The sequence below is a fragment of the Opisthocomus hoazin genome, chromosome Z, assembly GCF_030867145.1.
Source record: "Opisthocomus hoazin isolate bOpiHoa1 chromosome Z, bOpiHoa1.hap1, whole genome shotgun sequence".
Classification (NCBI taxonomy): Eukaryota; Metazoa; Chordata; class Aves; order Opisthocomiformes; family Opisthocomidae; genus Opisthocomus; species Opisthocomus hoazin.
The window spans coordinates 56,437,548-56,452,624 of NC_134454.1; the positions used below are offsets into that span (position 1 = coordinate 56,437,548).

The following is a 15,077-nucleotide window of genomic DNA, read 5'->3' on the forward strand; positions in this document are numbered from 1 at the left end:
GCTGGATTAAAGCACGTGTTTTGTCTGAATAAACCATATCTACAGAAAGGTGTACCATCTTGACCTGAAAATCTCAGGGTATGCAAAGTTCACTCCAATTCTTGGTACTTTGCCCCCAAAGTTAATCACTCCCATTGTGTTGTCCAAGGTCACTCTGTTCCAGTCCCTCGACCTGCAGGAATGGCCAAAGCACCTAGTGCCTAAGCCTACAGCTTTGCAGTTATCTGCTAGTAACAGATTTCTCTCAATAGAAATCCCAATATGAACATCAGCAATCAGCAATGCCTGACAACTGTCTTCAGAGACCTGGCACTTACCTGGTTACTAACCCATTCAAATAGCTTTGAGTGATACTATGGAGCGCTGATTTTTAATCTGATTATATTGTGGCACTATGCTAGAAGCCTTACAAAATCCTAAAATCATTTTATCGACACAATATCTCTATAAATGAAATTCGTACTTTCCAAGAACAAAATTGTTATTTGAGGAGACCTAGACAAACTAATTTTATTCCTACCCCATCTTTACTTACTAGATCTCATGCCAGCTGTTCTGCTGTTTTTACCAAGGCTGATGTCTGGGTCACCAGTGTAGAGCTACCCAAGTAATCCTCTTTGATCTTCCAGAAAACAGATATCAGCATTCATCCTGTCCTCTAGAATCTCCCTGTTACTCAAGATCTACTGCAGTGGGTTAACTGCAGCCACTGTCTCCTAGGAGTGTTTTAAGTGCTAGTACAAATGCTGTAAGAAAACGTAAAGTTGAACATTGAGCACTTTGACTTAAATCCTTTTCTAAAAAAAAAAAAAAATCAGATCTGAGCCTGAATTGTGGTTAGACCAAGACTCGGGATGAGCAGTGAAAAAAAATAACGCTGCATACTGTTGTTCTGATTCCCAGAATCTGATACTGATAAGGACCATAAATGAAGGTAGTTAAACGACCTAAATTACACTTGCACTGAAAGTCGCTCTTAAAGGCTTTCACTGCTCAGAGATACAGTCAGCGCAATCCAGCCTTTTTGGAATGCATGAGACTGGCAAAGGATGAAAAGGCAGCAAAAGATAGCATAAAACAGGATAAAGCAACTCTCACCAGTTCTCGGAAGTTTTTATTCTTGAGGACAATGCTCCATCTTTTAGCAAACAGGAAGCTTAGCTGGGAAGATGCTCCTAGAATTTACATCTCAGGCAGTTCAGATGATGAGAAACTACTTGAGAAACTACTTTTTAAAGCACCAGTTCCCCACCAGTTTGGTGGGGATTATAATAATAAAAAGGATATATTCAACCTCTCATTTATTTAATAAGAATACATAATTTTGCCAAAGCAGACACTTATTGTACAATACCTATTGTTTTATGAAACTAATTAATAAGCAGATCTTTTTACAAAAAACAGTATGAGATATTTTGCATATCATGTCTGCAGTGGGCATCAGACCGATTCACCACTCCTCACAAGGACTCACTTTTTTATGTCTGAAGGTACTGCCTTAAAGAAAGGTGAAACCCATAACCCTGAACCTCACACATAGTCTTACAAGCCCGGTGCTACCGTGAGTGGAGAACCAGGAAAACATCCCTGCTTTCCAATCCATCCCAAACACAATGAGTAACACTCATGTTCTCCTCCTTTTTTGTTCTTACCGAGGTCATTGAGGTAGCCACCATGTTTCCAGTCTGCAGGCAATGTTCCTGTGTAGTCCATGACCGTGCCTCGTTTTCCAGGTTCCACGTTTTTAAGATTCACAAACAGCTGATTGTTTTTTGCCTATTTCAAAGAAAGATAGGTAACTGAAACTGCAGCTGATGGGAAGTTGCTGAATTTCCAGGTGATAATCAGGGAAAGCCAAAATAAACCAAAGATGAAATATCATGGAACAAAGCAAAATAAATCAAAGGCTAATTTACATAGGAGCATTAAGATTTTTATACTTTACCTTTGCCAGTGTCAGTCTGTCCATGTTGTTGACATGAGGTGGGGTACTGCATTGAGTTAGAGTATGATAACTGGGGTTAGAGAAATAGTGACTGTTAGCATTTCCACCATTACTGTGAGGGATGGTTTCTGGAAAAAAAAAAAAGGGGGGGGGGAAATGAACAACTACAAAGAACATTTCTTTCTCAGGATATGTTTCTGACAGTGCTGCACTGATTTCAGAATCTGATTTAGAGTTTCTTCAAAAAAACATCTAAAAATCTTGCATTCATTTAAAGAAACTAGAGATACAGAGCAGCAATTGACTAGTCATGCTCTCACCTTCAGCAAAGGGCACTCACAAGTGCTACTTGCTCACTTCTCTTCCTGCTCTGGTTCCTCACTCTCTTTTGTCTCTATAGTCATAGCATTGTCCTCATTATAGACACTTCTATCATCAAGATCACTGTAACTTTTTCTGGTGCTTCAGGAGCACCAGCAACTTTGCTGACACACCTTTCTTGACTCTGACCACTGTTTCTGCTGGCTTGCTTACCTTCTGCCTTCATTAACAGCTGTGTGCAAAAGACAGCATTGCCCGAAGTTTCACGCACCCATTGCATCCCAACTCACATGCACTTTCATAGGTCAAAACCTCCTTTTTTATTTCAGGAGCATTGCAAAAAACATCTAGGGGTGCAAAGTGTTACACTGTAAAGCAAGGTCCACTGTCAGCACGGTCTCAGGGGCTGCTCTCCTGCGGAAGGCAGTTGAGAGCTGTGTTTCAGTCTTCCTCTTCCTGAAGAGGGAAACCCTCCCCTGCCTCTCCTTCCAGGAAGGCTTCCAAGGCAGAATTGTAGACACCCTTTTCAGAATCGAGTATGTTCCTTCTCACAGCAGCCCTCGCTAACACAAAGAGGTGAAACATTCAAGCCCTGTTAGGGGCAAATCTGAACCCCTTCAGAGTTCAGCTAAAAAAGCAAAAAGTCAAGAGATGGAGAAAAAACCCTAAGCCTTATAAATGTCACTTACCTGAAATAGTGTAATCTGCATTGATGACCCTCATAGCAGGAGTATAGGTCACTGCTGGCATATTAGTTTCTTTTCCTTTCTGCTTATGTCTGTAAATGATGAACAGCACTAGCAGGAAAAGCACAACCAGGACAAGAATGATGATGCCTGCTATAGCCCCTATCTGGTAAGAGTCAGCAGGGATGGCAGTACTGGTACGGCTTAAACTGTTCAGGTTTCCCACTATAATTACACCAGCTGAAATACAAGAAGAAACAAAAATACTTGACAAAAATTCAGAGGCCTATGTGTCAGCAGCAGAAGACAATATTTCACTTCTAAATGTTTCAGCTAATTTAACTGTATTTAATAATGCCAAAATAGAACTATGTCAGAAACCAGTGGGAAGACAATCCTAGCCTTAATCAAAAGCATTGATCTTCTTTGTAGAAAGAGATACTTTGATGGAGTTGAAAAAATAAGAACATTCTCTAGGCAAAAGCACAGAGTGGGTAAAGCACGTGCCCTGTCACCAGCTTTCGACAGCACAGCACTGTAAAACATTTCATGCAATCTACACTTCATTGCTTTGCTCCAATAAAATGTCACTCAGGCATTTAATACTTACAAAATCTACAGAACAAATATAATTTAATAGAATGGACTACTTAAACACACATGCCTTACCAGATTAATTTGACGAATGATACAGACATGGCTTTTAATAGGTTACTCCAAGTTTGTACAACACAATTACAATTACTTTACTGTGTCTAGGCTTTACCTTGATCACACCTGGCCCCCTTCCAGCCTGGGCTGCAGTAACACGTTCCCGTGATGTGGTCACAGGTTGAGTTGTTCAGACAGTCACATATCTGCCGGCATCCATACCCATATGTACCTTGAGGACATTCTGCAGAAAAAAGTGCAAATAAAAATTAGGCATAGTCAGTACTTCTTAAATGTTCTGCTATTACAAATCTACAGCACCACACTTGTCACAGTTTTTGTACATGGCCAGCAGATGGCAATGCGTTACTAGTGGCAGACCTCCATGGAAGAGATTTTCTTAAGAGGACCTCTCTGCGTATGTGTGTGTTTATGCATATGCGCTGGCAAGGAGAAGCAAATTGTATTCAGAAGTGATTTTCCTTTACCTGTAACGTTGCTGCCACTAAGGCAGTGAAATTAAGAAGGAAAAACACTCACAAAAGATTAAAGGGGTAGAAGATTGAAGAAAGGGACAAACGGTGAACAAAGTGCAGTTCTACAACAGAATGTCTCCCAGGTTACTCAGGTCCCAGTGTTTGAAAAATCACTTAATCATATGAGTGGAGCCAGACATTTGGCGGGTGTCATGTCACATGACAGAAGTGCTGATATAGTAAAAGAGCAAGAGATAAGGGCCATAAACGTGAGTCTAATACACAGCATGCATTTACATAAAAATAAAACTGATCCTAGGCTGCTCATAGCATACTTTGATACTGTGATGTAAACACTGAGAAACTACCTACAGGAGAAAAATGCTAAATCATGAAGAACAAGCTAGCTAAATCAGGAAGAATAAGCTATTTGGAAGAGTTTTACGTGACTTTTTTCTCTCCCAGAATGATTTGAATACAATAATTTATTACCGATCAAAGTGTCTCCTACATCATGTGATTAGCATAGTAAAGAACTACCCTACACTGATAAAAAATCTTTCTTCTATCCCATCACACTTGTGGCTTGTTACATTATTGTAGTTCTAATGGTCTGAGGAAGTGTGGTATTTCTTCACCTTCTGAGACTCAATTTTCTGAAATCTGTCAGAAGTTTTCTAACTATATTAACTTGTTTTTCTTTTAAAAGAATTTGTCTTTTTAGAAGAATCTAACTAATCTTTTCTGTATTCATCATTTACAATCATTTACAAGATCACGTGACACAACAGGTGCCAGAGGAATGTTCTTGCAGTCTTGATAAATCCAGACTCAAGCGGAATTTCATGCTTATACACGTTCTCCTTCTCTTGATTACATTCAGTGAAGCAGCAGGATTATAACCACTGCAGTCAATGGCTGGGCAAAAACCATCACAATACATTTCGGCATTTTGAAATCTGAATTGGAATGAACAGTCAATTTTTAAAACTGACATTCAAATCCAGAAATAGCAAAACATTTAGTTTAATGTTGTTAAATCATTATTATCAAACTATAGGATAAAATATAAAATCTGTAAAACATAATAGTAAAGTTAGGTTTGCCAAAGTATTCAAAATTATTTTTTGATAACATGACAGCAAGAGAGGATCTTAAAAAGTTTATCAATATTTTCCTAAACACCTTTACTCTTTTGAAGTGAAACGTTGAAATCATTGGAGTAGAATAAGAAAATTTGAATAGCTAATAATTACATGTTTCCAGCTGCTATTTAATTGAAATAGATATATTCCTCTAAACCATTCAGATATTGTCGCAGCTGTATTTTTCTTAAAATTTTAGTGGTTCTACCATAGACGTTGACTGGCCTTAAAAACATAACTCTCATTGCAGATGGGGCTAGACCCACTGCTGAGGGAATAACGTGTGTCCCTGGGGACGGTGACCTCCCCTCCCTCCTGTTACAGCGCTGTCAGGTGCAACACATGCTACCTCGGCCACTGCACAGCCCTTAGCATCCAGATGCAGCTAAACCAACCCTGGTTACGGGTAACACACAGTGTCCTCCACACATCAAAAGCAAAGCCCTGTGCACAACGCTGATGCCAAACACAAGTTTAAGCTTTCACAGTAGCAGGCTGAATGGATTGCTTTGCACTGCAGTGTAACGCATGCAGTGTGGAAGCACCACTGTAACATTGGCAGAAGCTGGACTAACAGTGCTGTGCTTACGAATCAGATTGTTCTTTTAATGTTGTACAACGCTATACCACCATTGGTGTCACTGGTGTTATTCTTGATTTTCTTGGGTAAAGAATCACACAAGTATGAAAACAAAATACCATATATTCTGCTTTTCTAAACCAATTGTATTGTAAAACCACATTGCAAAGATTAATTTTATCCACTAGGATTGATGTGGTACTTCTTATCTTTAGTTTTCTATTAGTTTTCATTCTGTTTTATGCTAATGACAATTACTTCGATCCATTTGTTACTTTTACGTGACAGAGTTGTTGGGGGTTTTTTAGCATAATGTCCAAAGTAATTAGAATGTAGTGCAAATGCCTCTTACACGTAGCTACAAACTAAAAGAAACCACCATCACAATCATCATCAGTCCTGGTAACTAATTCTGCAGGCTTTTATCTGTTTGGAAAAAGCCTAAGTCCAATTCCTGAAGCACTTTCCCCATCAAAACTCCCATGGAAGCGAAGAGGTTGTATCACAACACTGGCTGCAACAACAGAGGGTCAGCTCAGGGTTTAGTATTTGCAGTCGGGCACGAACAATTCCCACCCCTACTCACTCTGCTCGCAGTGCTTTCCCATGAACCCTGTGCGGCAGGTGCACTGCCCACTGATGTGGTCGCAGTCGGCTCCGTTCCGACACTGGCATACCGACGCACAGTCCTTCCCGTAAAACCCTAGGGGACATCCTGCAACACAAGGAGCGGGAGGGGAAAAGGAGTAAAACAACCGCTCCGGAAACAAAATGCAAATATTCTGGTCAAGCAGGTTATCGAGAAGTCATTTCTATAGCCCTGTGACTCCACGGGGCATTCTATAAACACAATAGATCAAGAGCTACCCAGTTTTCAGTGGTTTAAAATATGTAAAAATGAGGTTGGGAAATTGTGCAGACAGCAGATGTTCAGAAGAATACAGCAAGAAGGGCTCCTCGAAGAAATGGGTTTAAGAAGACATTTGGAGGGGGAGAAAGAGGGCAGTTTGTGAATCAGAGCAGGGAGTCTGTTCTGTGATTAATAAACCTTTGGATATATTTTCTGCACAGTGGATGTTGAGGCATAAAAAAATAAAAATACTAACATATTGTATCTCAGCTCCTCACAAAGATACTATTTCAGTATGAAGAAGACATATCAGGGCGAAGAGATCATTATTCACCAGCAGGAAGCACAATCACCGTGATAGCTGACAGCTGAACCAGTAGAGTGAATGTCTTCCAGAGCTGCATCCATATGGCCCTAAATATATCTGTTATTTTCTGCCACTATGACATTATTCAGTTGAGAAAGGAGAGTTCTGATTTTATGAAAAGCATGTATTTAAACACCGTATGCAAAACATAGTTCGCAGTCATATTTTTCTTGAATTCAAAGACAGTGGTTGTGCCCGGACTACAGACAGTGGGGATGCCTGGACTGAAGACAAACCAAACTGAAGCCGTAAAATGATAAAGATAAGAAGGCAACTTTATCAATACCTATCTATAACCAATGTTTATTTCTCGAAGTTTGTATTAACTCTTATCCAGCCAATAATGAGTGCTATAAACCTATACCCAGTCACTGCACTGCTTGTATTTTTATTGTATTGAAAAGCTCTTGGAAAAAAAAAATCATATTAATGCATTAATTAAATGAAGAAAATTCCAGAACAAATTATAGCATTACGATTATAACATTGCAATTGTCCCCGGGAGGTAGCAATTACAGACACGAGAGGTACTGCACAATCACACTGGAGTGACAACAGGGACCATGCCTCCGCAGACCACAGCCACAGCTAAGCTAGAAGCTATTCTCATGGCTTCGGTAAGCTCTGTGTTATCTCACAATCTTGGCTGTTGGGTCCCTGATGCCCCCAGAGTTGACACTATCCATGCTACATACTGCAGGCATAACCACACATCTGCAGTGGTAGCATCTGCATGGCAGAGTCGCTCATCCTGCGTGTGCGCATGACCGGCTCTTCCACAGGGATGCCCAGCTGCGGCCAAAGTTGTCTTTCTCTGAAGGAAGGCTAAAGAGGAGCCAGACCATACCGGCCAGCACTCTGCCAGTGCTTACACAGGGGCCTGCCCTGCAGCCGTGGAGGTTGCATCTTCTGGATCAAACAATGTTCAGCAGCATGGCAAGAAATCAATGAGTAAAGTGTGAAAATATTAAAGGAAAAATCTGTCACTGATTTGTAGTCTAAGAATGGGCAACAGAAGTCACTTACTTTGTGTACAGTAAAGGCCGGTCCACCCCGGGGTACATTTGCACTCCCCATCGTAGGCGCTGCAGTAAGCTCCATTATGGCAGTTGCACGTGTGGATGCAGTTTGGTCCCCAGTGGGAAGGCGGGCAAGCTAAAACAACCCAGAGCAATTAATTAATCCCAAATGACAAAGATCCTTGATACCCATGAATTGAGCTGCTTACATGGACATATGACCACTGCTTCATTTGGGGTTTGTTCTTTTTCTTTTGAACGCACTTTTTGGGGCTGCTCCATTCTGAGCAAATAGCCACAGATTTTATTTTTTTTTAACTAAGGAATCGTTTTACTTTAGATAAAAAGTGCTGGAAAAGATTGTATGTGTGAAAGAAACCAGTAACACACACTTCACACTCACTAGGACAGTCATACCAGCTTTCTCATAGAGAAAGCCATGTGAGTTTCCTTTCTTTATTTGTTTTTTAATCTGCATGCAGTTCAATTGAGCACAGTCAAGGGCATAAGGCTTTTAAGCATCGAAAGTGAAGGAGAACAAATGGAGAGGGTCGAAACACATCTTACAGCCTATAGCTTTAGACCAAATACTAAGCTTACTTCTTGTATTTCCACTGTTAGATTCTACATAATTGCCTAAACCTGGTGCACATAATCAGCACTGTACCTTAATGAAGTTAACTAAGTTGCTTCTGTGGGCCCATTAATCAATATAATATTTCTAAAAAAACAGTAATTATAAAGCAGTGATTTTTTTCACTCACAATCATGTCGACACATTATGAGACAGAATTTTACTGACTGCTTTGAAAATGTCATGGTGAATCAAAAAGATACTATATGCTGCCATTAGACCAGTGAAGTGGTTCCACAATGCTAATTACTATCCAGAGATAGCAAAAGATAACTTTCTTCATGCCAAAGTATCACTAAGGGCAGAGGGTACTCTAAGAATAGCCCTCTTCTGTCGATTAGGATGCACAACTTCGGGTTTTTGTTTCTTTAGTAAAGAGATGCATAATTTAAACATAGTTTTGCAGAAGTACAACATAAGTATTTCATAGGAGAGAAGAAACATGTCAGACATCAAAGCCTTAGCGTCATTCCTGTGTAAGTTTAAAAAGGTTGGTAACTCCTTATTGTTGTGTACTGACTTGGTTGTCCAGAGACCTGCCCGAGAGCAACAGAAACTCTTGAATCCTTTAAATGTTTGCATAGTGACTCATCTATGTGTGGGCTGTGTTTTTGCAATGTGTTATCTTGTCCAAATTTCACTTCATCAAGAAAAACGCTATGCTGCATTGAAAAAGAAGTACTAGGTTTGTTTTTTGTTGTTTCCACTTCAGTTGTGCCTTGTAATGATTTTATTACTGTTTTTTGTTTGGAATTAGTGGTCAGCTAAGAAGGAATGTAAATAACATACAGACGAAAGGTTAGAAGTTTCAAAAAGGACGCCAGATCCAAAAGAAATTAATGGAATCACTATCTTCCATGTGAACGAAAGGCCTTTATACAAAGCAAATAAACTTCCTCTGTTACGGCCCATGAGCACAGCCTCAATAGATGCTTCCATTCATATTGCTGGTACCATTTTCTTGTTATTGATTCAGTGAGTAAGTCCCTCCTCCTCCTAAACACCCCTATTCTGCTACTCCCCCAACCACCTACTTATTTTACCATAAAAACAGGGACCTTTGTTACTACTGGCTTCCACAGGAATAGGCCCAAGATTTATTTTGGTATCATACGGAGTTGTGCATGCTAATCACTTTGCAGAATTTAGCCAGCAAAGGTTTTTTTCCAAACTGACCAGATGTTAACATTGTACTGGTACAGAGCCAGTTAACCTGGACCAGTCAAACCATAAATGCTACAAACCAATGAGGCGTGTTATTGGGAAGTGCACCTCCCTGGAAACCCCAGCACAGTGCCTTTTGACACATCAGGGTCTGGAACAGCTTCTTTTATTCCTAAAAATGCGTTGGCTGAAATCTTGACATGCATATGTTTCAGACTGTGTGGATTTTGCTACCTCATGGAATTGGATACGCTTCTTGCAACAATTTTCCTTCAGATACTTTTTTCTTGTCATTAGTAATTTGCCTAGAACCAGCAAGGCATCTGGAGAATGCCTAATTAGTTAATAAAATAACCCCATGAAACATGATAAAATTAGGGTCTAGCCCTTCTCCGTTTTAAGTCAGTAACAAAAGCTTTACTGAGTTTAGCTTACCAAGGCAATACTCATTGAGTGAGGTAGAACGAGACACTAAAAATGTGTATCTGTGAAACATTTGTAAAAGGAAGAAAGAGAAAAATCCATCAAAAAAGTTATAAGCACTTAAAAAATGTCATAGTGAAAAATTTCTTAAAAAATGTTCAAATCTTTAACAAGAATAAAGACAGTCTTGCAGCCAGAACACTAACTTGTATCTGAGAAAATCTTAGCTTTGTTCTGGGCCTTGCCGGTAGCTCTCTGTGCAGCTGTAGTTAAGGAAAACCACCCTGTATTTCAGTGTCTCAGCTCCTTATTTCTAAAACAATACCTCTGTGATTCATAAGACTGTCCTAAGGTTATAAGCCCTGGGATGTTCATAACACTGCTGTGATAAGACTAAATAATTGCAGGCAAGCAAACAACAGCTCAAGAATCCTCTTTGCAATGCAAGATTCATCAAATTACAGACTTTTTCTTGTCGGGAGAGACCTCTAGCATCACCTAGTCCAACATCCTACTCAAAGGATCTTCAGTGATGATCATTTCACAACGTCTTGAAAGGCTGGAGACTTCAGAGCCTCTCTGGACAGCTGCTATGCTTGACCAGTCTCACAGTAAGTATTTCTTTGGTTGTACCTAGTAAAAGTCACCCTTGCTGCAACCCGTGAGCACTACCTCTTGCCTTTTCACAGCGTGCTCCTGAAACAAGTCTAATCCAGCTTCTCTGCAACTGTCCTCTGGGCAGTGGAAGACTGAAAATTGATCCCCCCTGCTGTATGCTCCAGCCCACTTATCAGAAAAATCGTAGTGCAAATGTGCTTCTGATAGTGCCAATGAAATGCAAAAAAGTTTAGGACCTCTTCATTATATACCATGAAGTCCTCATTTCTGACTTAGACAGTATTTCTTTACCAAAAAGTAGGCATTTTAAATAGCTGAACCCTGATCAATTGTTTTAAAAATAAAGGAAAAAACAGATACTTACGCTGAGAGCAGTCACTGCCAATCCAGCCAGGGTAGCACTGACAGGATCTATCAATAGGATTACAGGTTCCATTATTGGTGCAGGTGCATACTCCAACACAGTTCTTGCCAAATCTGCCACTGGGACACACTGAGAACAAGTTGTCACAATCAGAACTCCTTAGTAATCAGGACAAGATTGTATGTTCTTCATTTCAAGAGAAAGCAACTGAGATTTGGATCAAGAAACATATTGTTTAGTATATTGTTAAAGTAAGGCACTATAAATTCTGGTAAGCACATTACGCATATACATTACACAAACAATATAAATAAGAATACAGTAGGTTTCATACATAAGGATCAAACGTTCAAACAGCTTAAACCTGCTTAAGATTCCTAATTATAAACTGCAAGCACTACAACAGAAACTATTTTTGGTTTTATAGTTTCCAGGCGATGGAATGAAAATCCATACAGTGCTTGGTCTCCACGTCCCATAGGGTCTTTATTACAACTCATACCTTCATTACAGAGGGCTCCAGTAAATCCAGGTAAGCAGTCACATAAGCCAGTAATATGGTGGCAGGGACCACTGCTGTGTACACACTGGGGGCACGTCTGGCTGCAGCGGTGTCCATAGAACCCAGGGGAACAAACTGAAATTAGAAAGAACAAACTGTCACGGCTTCCCACACTTTCTGTACATCCCCAAACTACTCTTCAGCGCGCCTGTTCCTGACTTTGAATTAGCTCTGCTTTCTAAATACACAAGAGCTCCAGTGGTGGTTGTTATTATTCATACAGTTTAATGCTTTACACTCACAAAAGAAGATTTGCTCATCTTCCTCAAGGGTTACTATATTCCAGCCAGTAATGACTTAGTTGACATTCTGCTACTTGTCAGGCCACGCTATACCTGGGTGACATTTGAAATGCATATGTAATTAATATATTACACTTATCTGGCTATGCATTGTATGTCCTCTAGAACATGAACATCTTTTAAAGTATAGTTGAAGAAAAGCAATTTCTAAGAAACAGAGTGGATAGTTTTATCCATAGATGAGTAGGGCTGTCTTAGACCTTGACTTCTTCTGTGTTTCCTAACGTGGAGTACAAATAGCCACTACTTCACTGGTGAAAACATAGAAATGTTTTTCCAGTCCTCCTTTTATTTAGGCACTCACTGTACTCATTACACAGTACAGACAGCGACGCATCACCTAACTTTTAGAGAACCTGAGACCCGAAATACAGAGTTGTCCACTTAATTCATACGCTAAAGGTACTACTTTGTTAAGAAAAAAGAAAAAAAGGGGGGAGAAAATAAAAGTCTGTTGCACAAAATCACTTCCCTTGTTTCTCTGATCCCTTTTGGCACTTCTTTCCTGATAAATTAGAATATTAGGTAATTCATCAAGGAAATACCTGTTGCACAGCAGCAATTAGCACTGACAAAAACTAACCTGGAATCTTTTCAGTATTTAAATTTCATTCAAGATTCAGTCTTTTAATTATACACTTGATACAAGTTATGTACCCAGATTCCTGTAGGGAGATTAACTTTTCCAAGTGAAACTGAGCCAAAAGGTCTTCCTGTTTACTGAAAAGGCACTTTCTGACTGGGATCCAAATTATTCATATGACCTTTGTCTTCCTGGCCTCCGGACTGTGCATCAGAGAGGGGCTCTGAGAGCCACAGGACTGGAAGCCTCTTGTCCAGGTTACAGGCACAGTTCCAACACACGGGGAACATTTTTACATTTAGTGTTACACTTAGTCTGCCTTTGGATTAACTAACTGCAAGGCCTTTAGAGATCAGATAGTGAGAGTAATTACCGAACTTCGTTGGAAATGCTTAAGGAATACTAATGCCACACTAGTCTGGGATTTAATAGTGCCATAGGCAATCACATTCTTCAGCTTGAAATCTTGCCATTCCTGGACTGTTAGGACTTAATCTTCCTCTGGTTCTCCTTCTACCTTCTAGTAATTATTTCATGTCAACTCCTGCCTTTTAAGCCTCTTCTGGAGGGCCCAGCAACACCTCTGCTTAGCCTAACTCCACCTGCTTCTTGACCCTGTTTCTGGGAGACCTCCTCTGGAAACAGGGCTACCTTCCAAGCGCAGAGGACTCTCACTTGTCTTCTCTGAACACCCTTCTCTCACAGCTTCAACAATTCAGACTGAAGGCAGCTACACTACTGGCAATCTGTGCCAAATCCGCTTGGGAGAACAGATATTTTGCACATCATCTTATTTTTGCCTCCCTGTTTCTGGTATGATTTGCCTCAGTTCACCTGTATCTCTCTTCTTGTAACATTCAAGTTTCACAGAGACAAGTTTTTCAAATGCAACTATGGGTACCTATGACATCCTCTACCTGCTGTGAGGCCTGATCTCACTGGCCATTCTTTGCTGCTTCATAATAAGTGTTAGAAAAAAGCAAGAGTTAAGCCAAGGATTTCTGTTAGGCTCCATGTGAAGCTCAGATTTATAGCTTCTGAAACTCATGCATGTTTTATTTATCTACCAAAATATGTCATACAAAATAGATGTTCACCAACCACATTTGGAAATGCTTCCCTTTAGAATGGAATCCCCTATTAAATTTGTTTCTTAGAAAGTCATGTGCATAACGACATCACTACACAGACAGTGAATAAAAGTAAAGTAGTACCATAACAAGAGCACTACTATTTGGAAACGTTTGTTAATTTCAGATAGCACTTATTTCTATATAGTAATACATTTTGACAAATTGTCTAATCAAGGAGTGCTTCCTAGTACTTCGCACTAGAATTAACAAAGCATTATGGTTATTACATTGTATGTATTCCAAGTAAAGGAGAGAGGAACAGAGGTTTTAAAGCATTTATTTGTCCTTACTTCTCTGGCAAGTAGTGCCTCTGAATCCCGGCGCGCACTCACAGATTCCGTCATCGGGAGAGCAGGATGCTCCATTTTTGCAGTAACAAGACAATGAGCAATTTGGACCCCACTGTCCCTCAGCACACACACTGTCACAGTGAATGCCTGCAACCACAAATAAAGAAAACTGTCAGCCTTTGTAAAGAACTCTTCTGCCTAGTTAGTTCAAAACTTTGGTCCTCAGAGGGCTTGTTTTTAAAAACAAGGCTCACAAAACCTGTTTACAATATATCACTAACATCAGGAAAATAGGACAAGAAGGTAAGCTTGCATCTCTGCTCCTGCCTTCCCCCATAACAGTTAATTTCTTTCATATTCCAGTTTCGACAAGATGTACATATGGGCTGATCCTGAGTTCTGTGACAGGAAAGCACTTCTGCAGATTTACATGGAACGTTAAGACCTCCATGGGATGTTACCTCCAGGCTTTCTGCCCGATGACACTTTAAGATCTACCAACATGAATGCAAACCTCTCAATAGTATAGAGTTCTATAATCTTGCAAGACTTATATACCTACAAAAATTTTAAAAGGTCTTTTATTCCTCTCACTTTCACCACTGTTATCAATAAATAGAATTGAAAGTAGAAAGTAATTCAAATGAAGCAAATAATGGCTTTTGCTTCCTCCATAATGGCTGTTTCAAAACAGCAAAAGCTTATTTTCAAATTTTATGCTAGGGAAGTCCGTGACACAAGACAATGCAGAAACTTTTCCTTCTGAATGTAAAAATTCTTAAGGTCTGACACAATTTTGTGTAATAATGGGGTACAGGACTCAGAGTGATTTCTAATTAGTGGTGAGCTGATTACTGCTAACCCTCACACCAAACGGAAAAAAGTAGTGCACACAACGGGTTTCCAAACACACCATGTGAGCATTCCAAAAAGCTTAGCAGCAACTGCGTTAAGGATGCTGGTC

At 39.9% G+C, this 15,077-nt stretch overlaps 1 protein-coding gene across 2 annotated transcripts in view; it reads right to left on the minus strand.

Moving 5' to 3' along the window:
• The window catches only part of MEGF10 (multiple EGF like domains 10), a 98,664-nt gene that overhangs the window by 7,571 nt on the left and 76,016 nt on the right, over positions 1-15,077 (minus strand). For both annotated transcript variants that reach the window (XM_075411005.1, XM_075411006.1), the window contains exons 14-22: positions 14,114-14,260; positions 11,746-11,880; positions 11,244-11,372; positions 8,048-8,176; positions 6,391-6,519; positions 3,719-3,847; positions 2,956-3,192; positions 1,946-2,073; positions 1,653-1,776 (exon numbers count right to left, since the gene is read on the minus strand). In XM_075411005.1, coding sequence (XP_075267120.1) covers positions 1,653-1,776; positions 1,946-2,073; positions 2,956-3,192; positions 3,719-3,847; positions 6,391-6,519; positions 8,048-8,176; positions 11,244-11,372; positions 11,746-11,880; positions 14,114-14,260 — 1,287 coding nt within the window. The remainder of the gene's footprint in view (positions 1-1,652; positions 1,777-1,945; positions 2,074-2,955; positions 3,193-3,718; positions 3,848-6,390; positions 6,520-8,047; positions 8,177-11,243; positions 11,373-11,745; positions 11,881-14,113; positions 14,261-15,077) is intronic.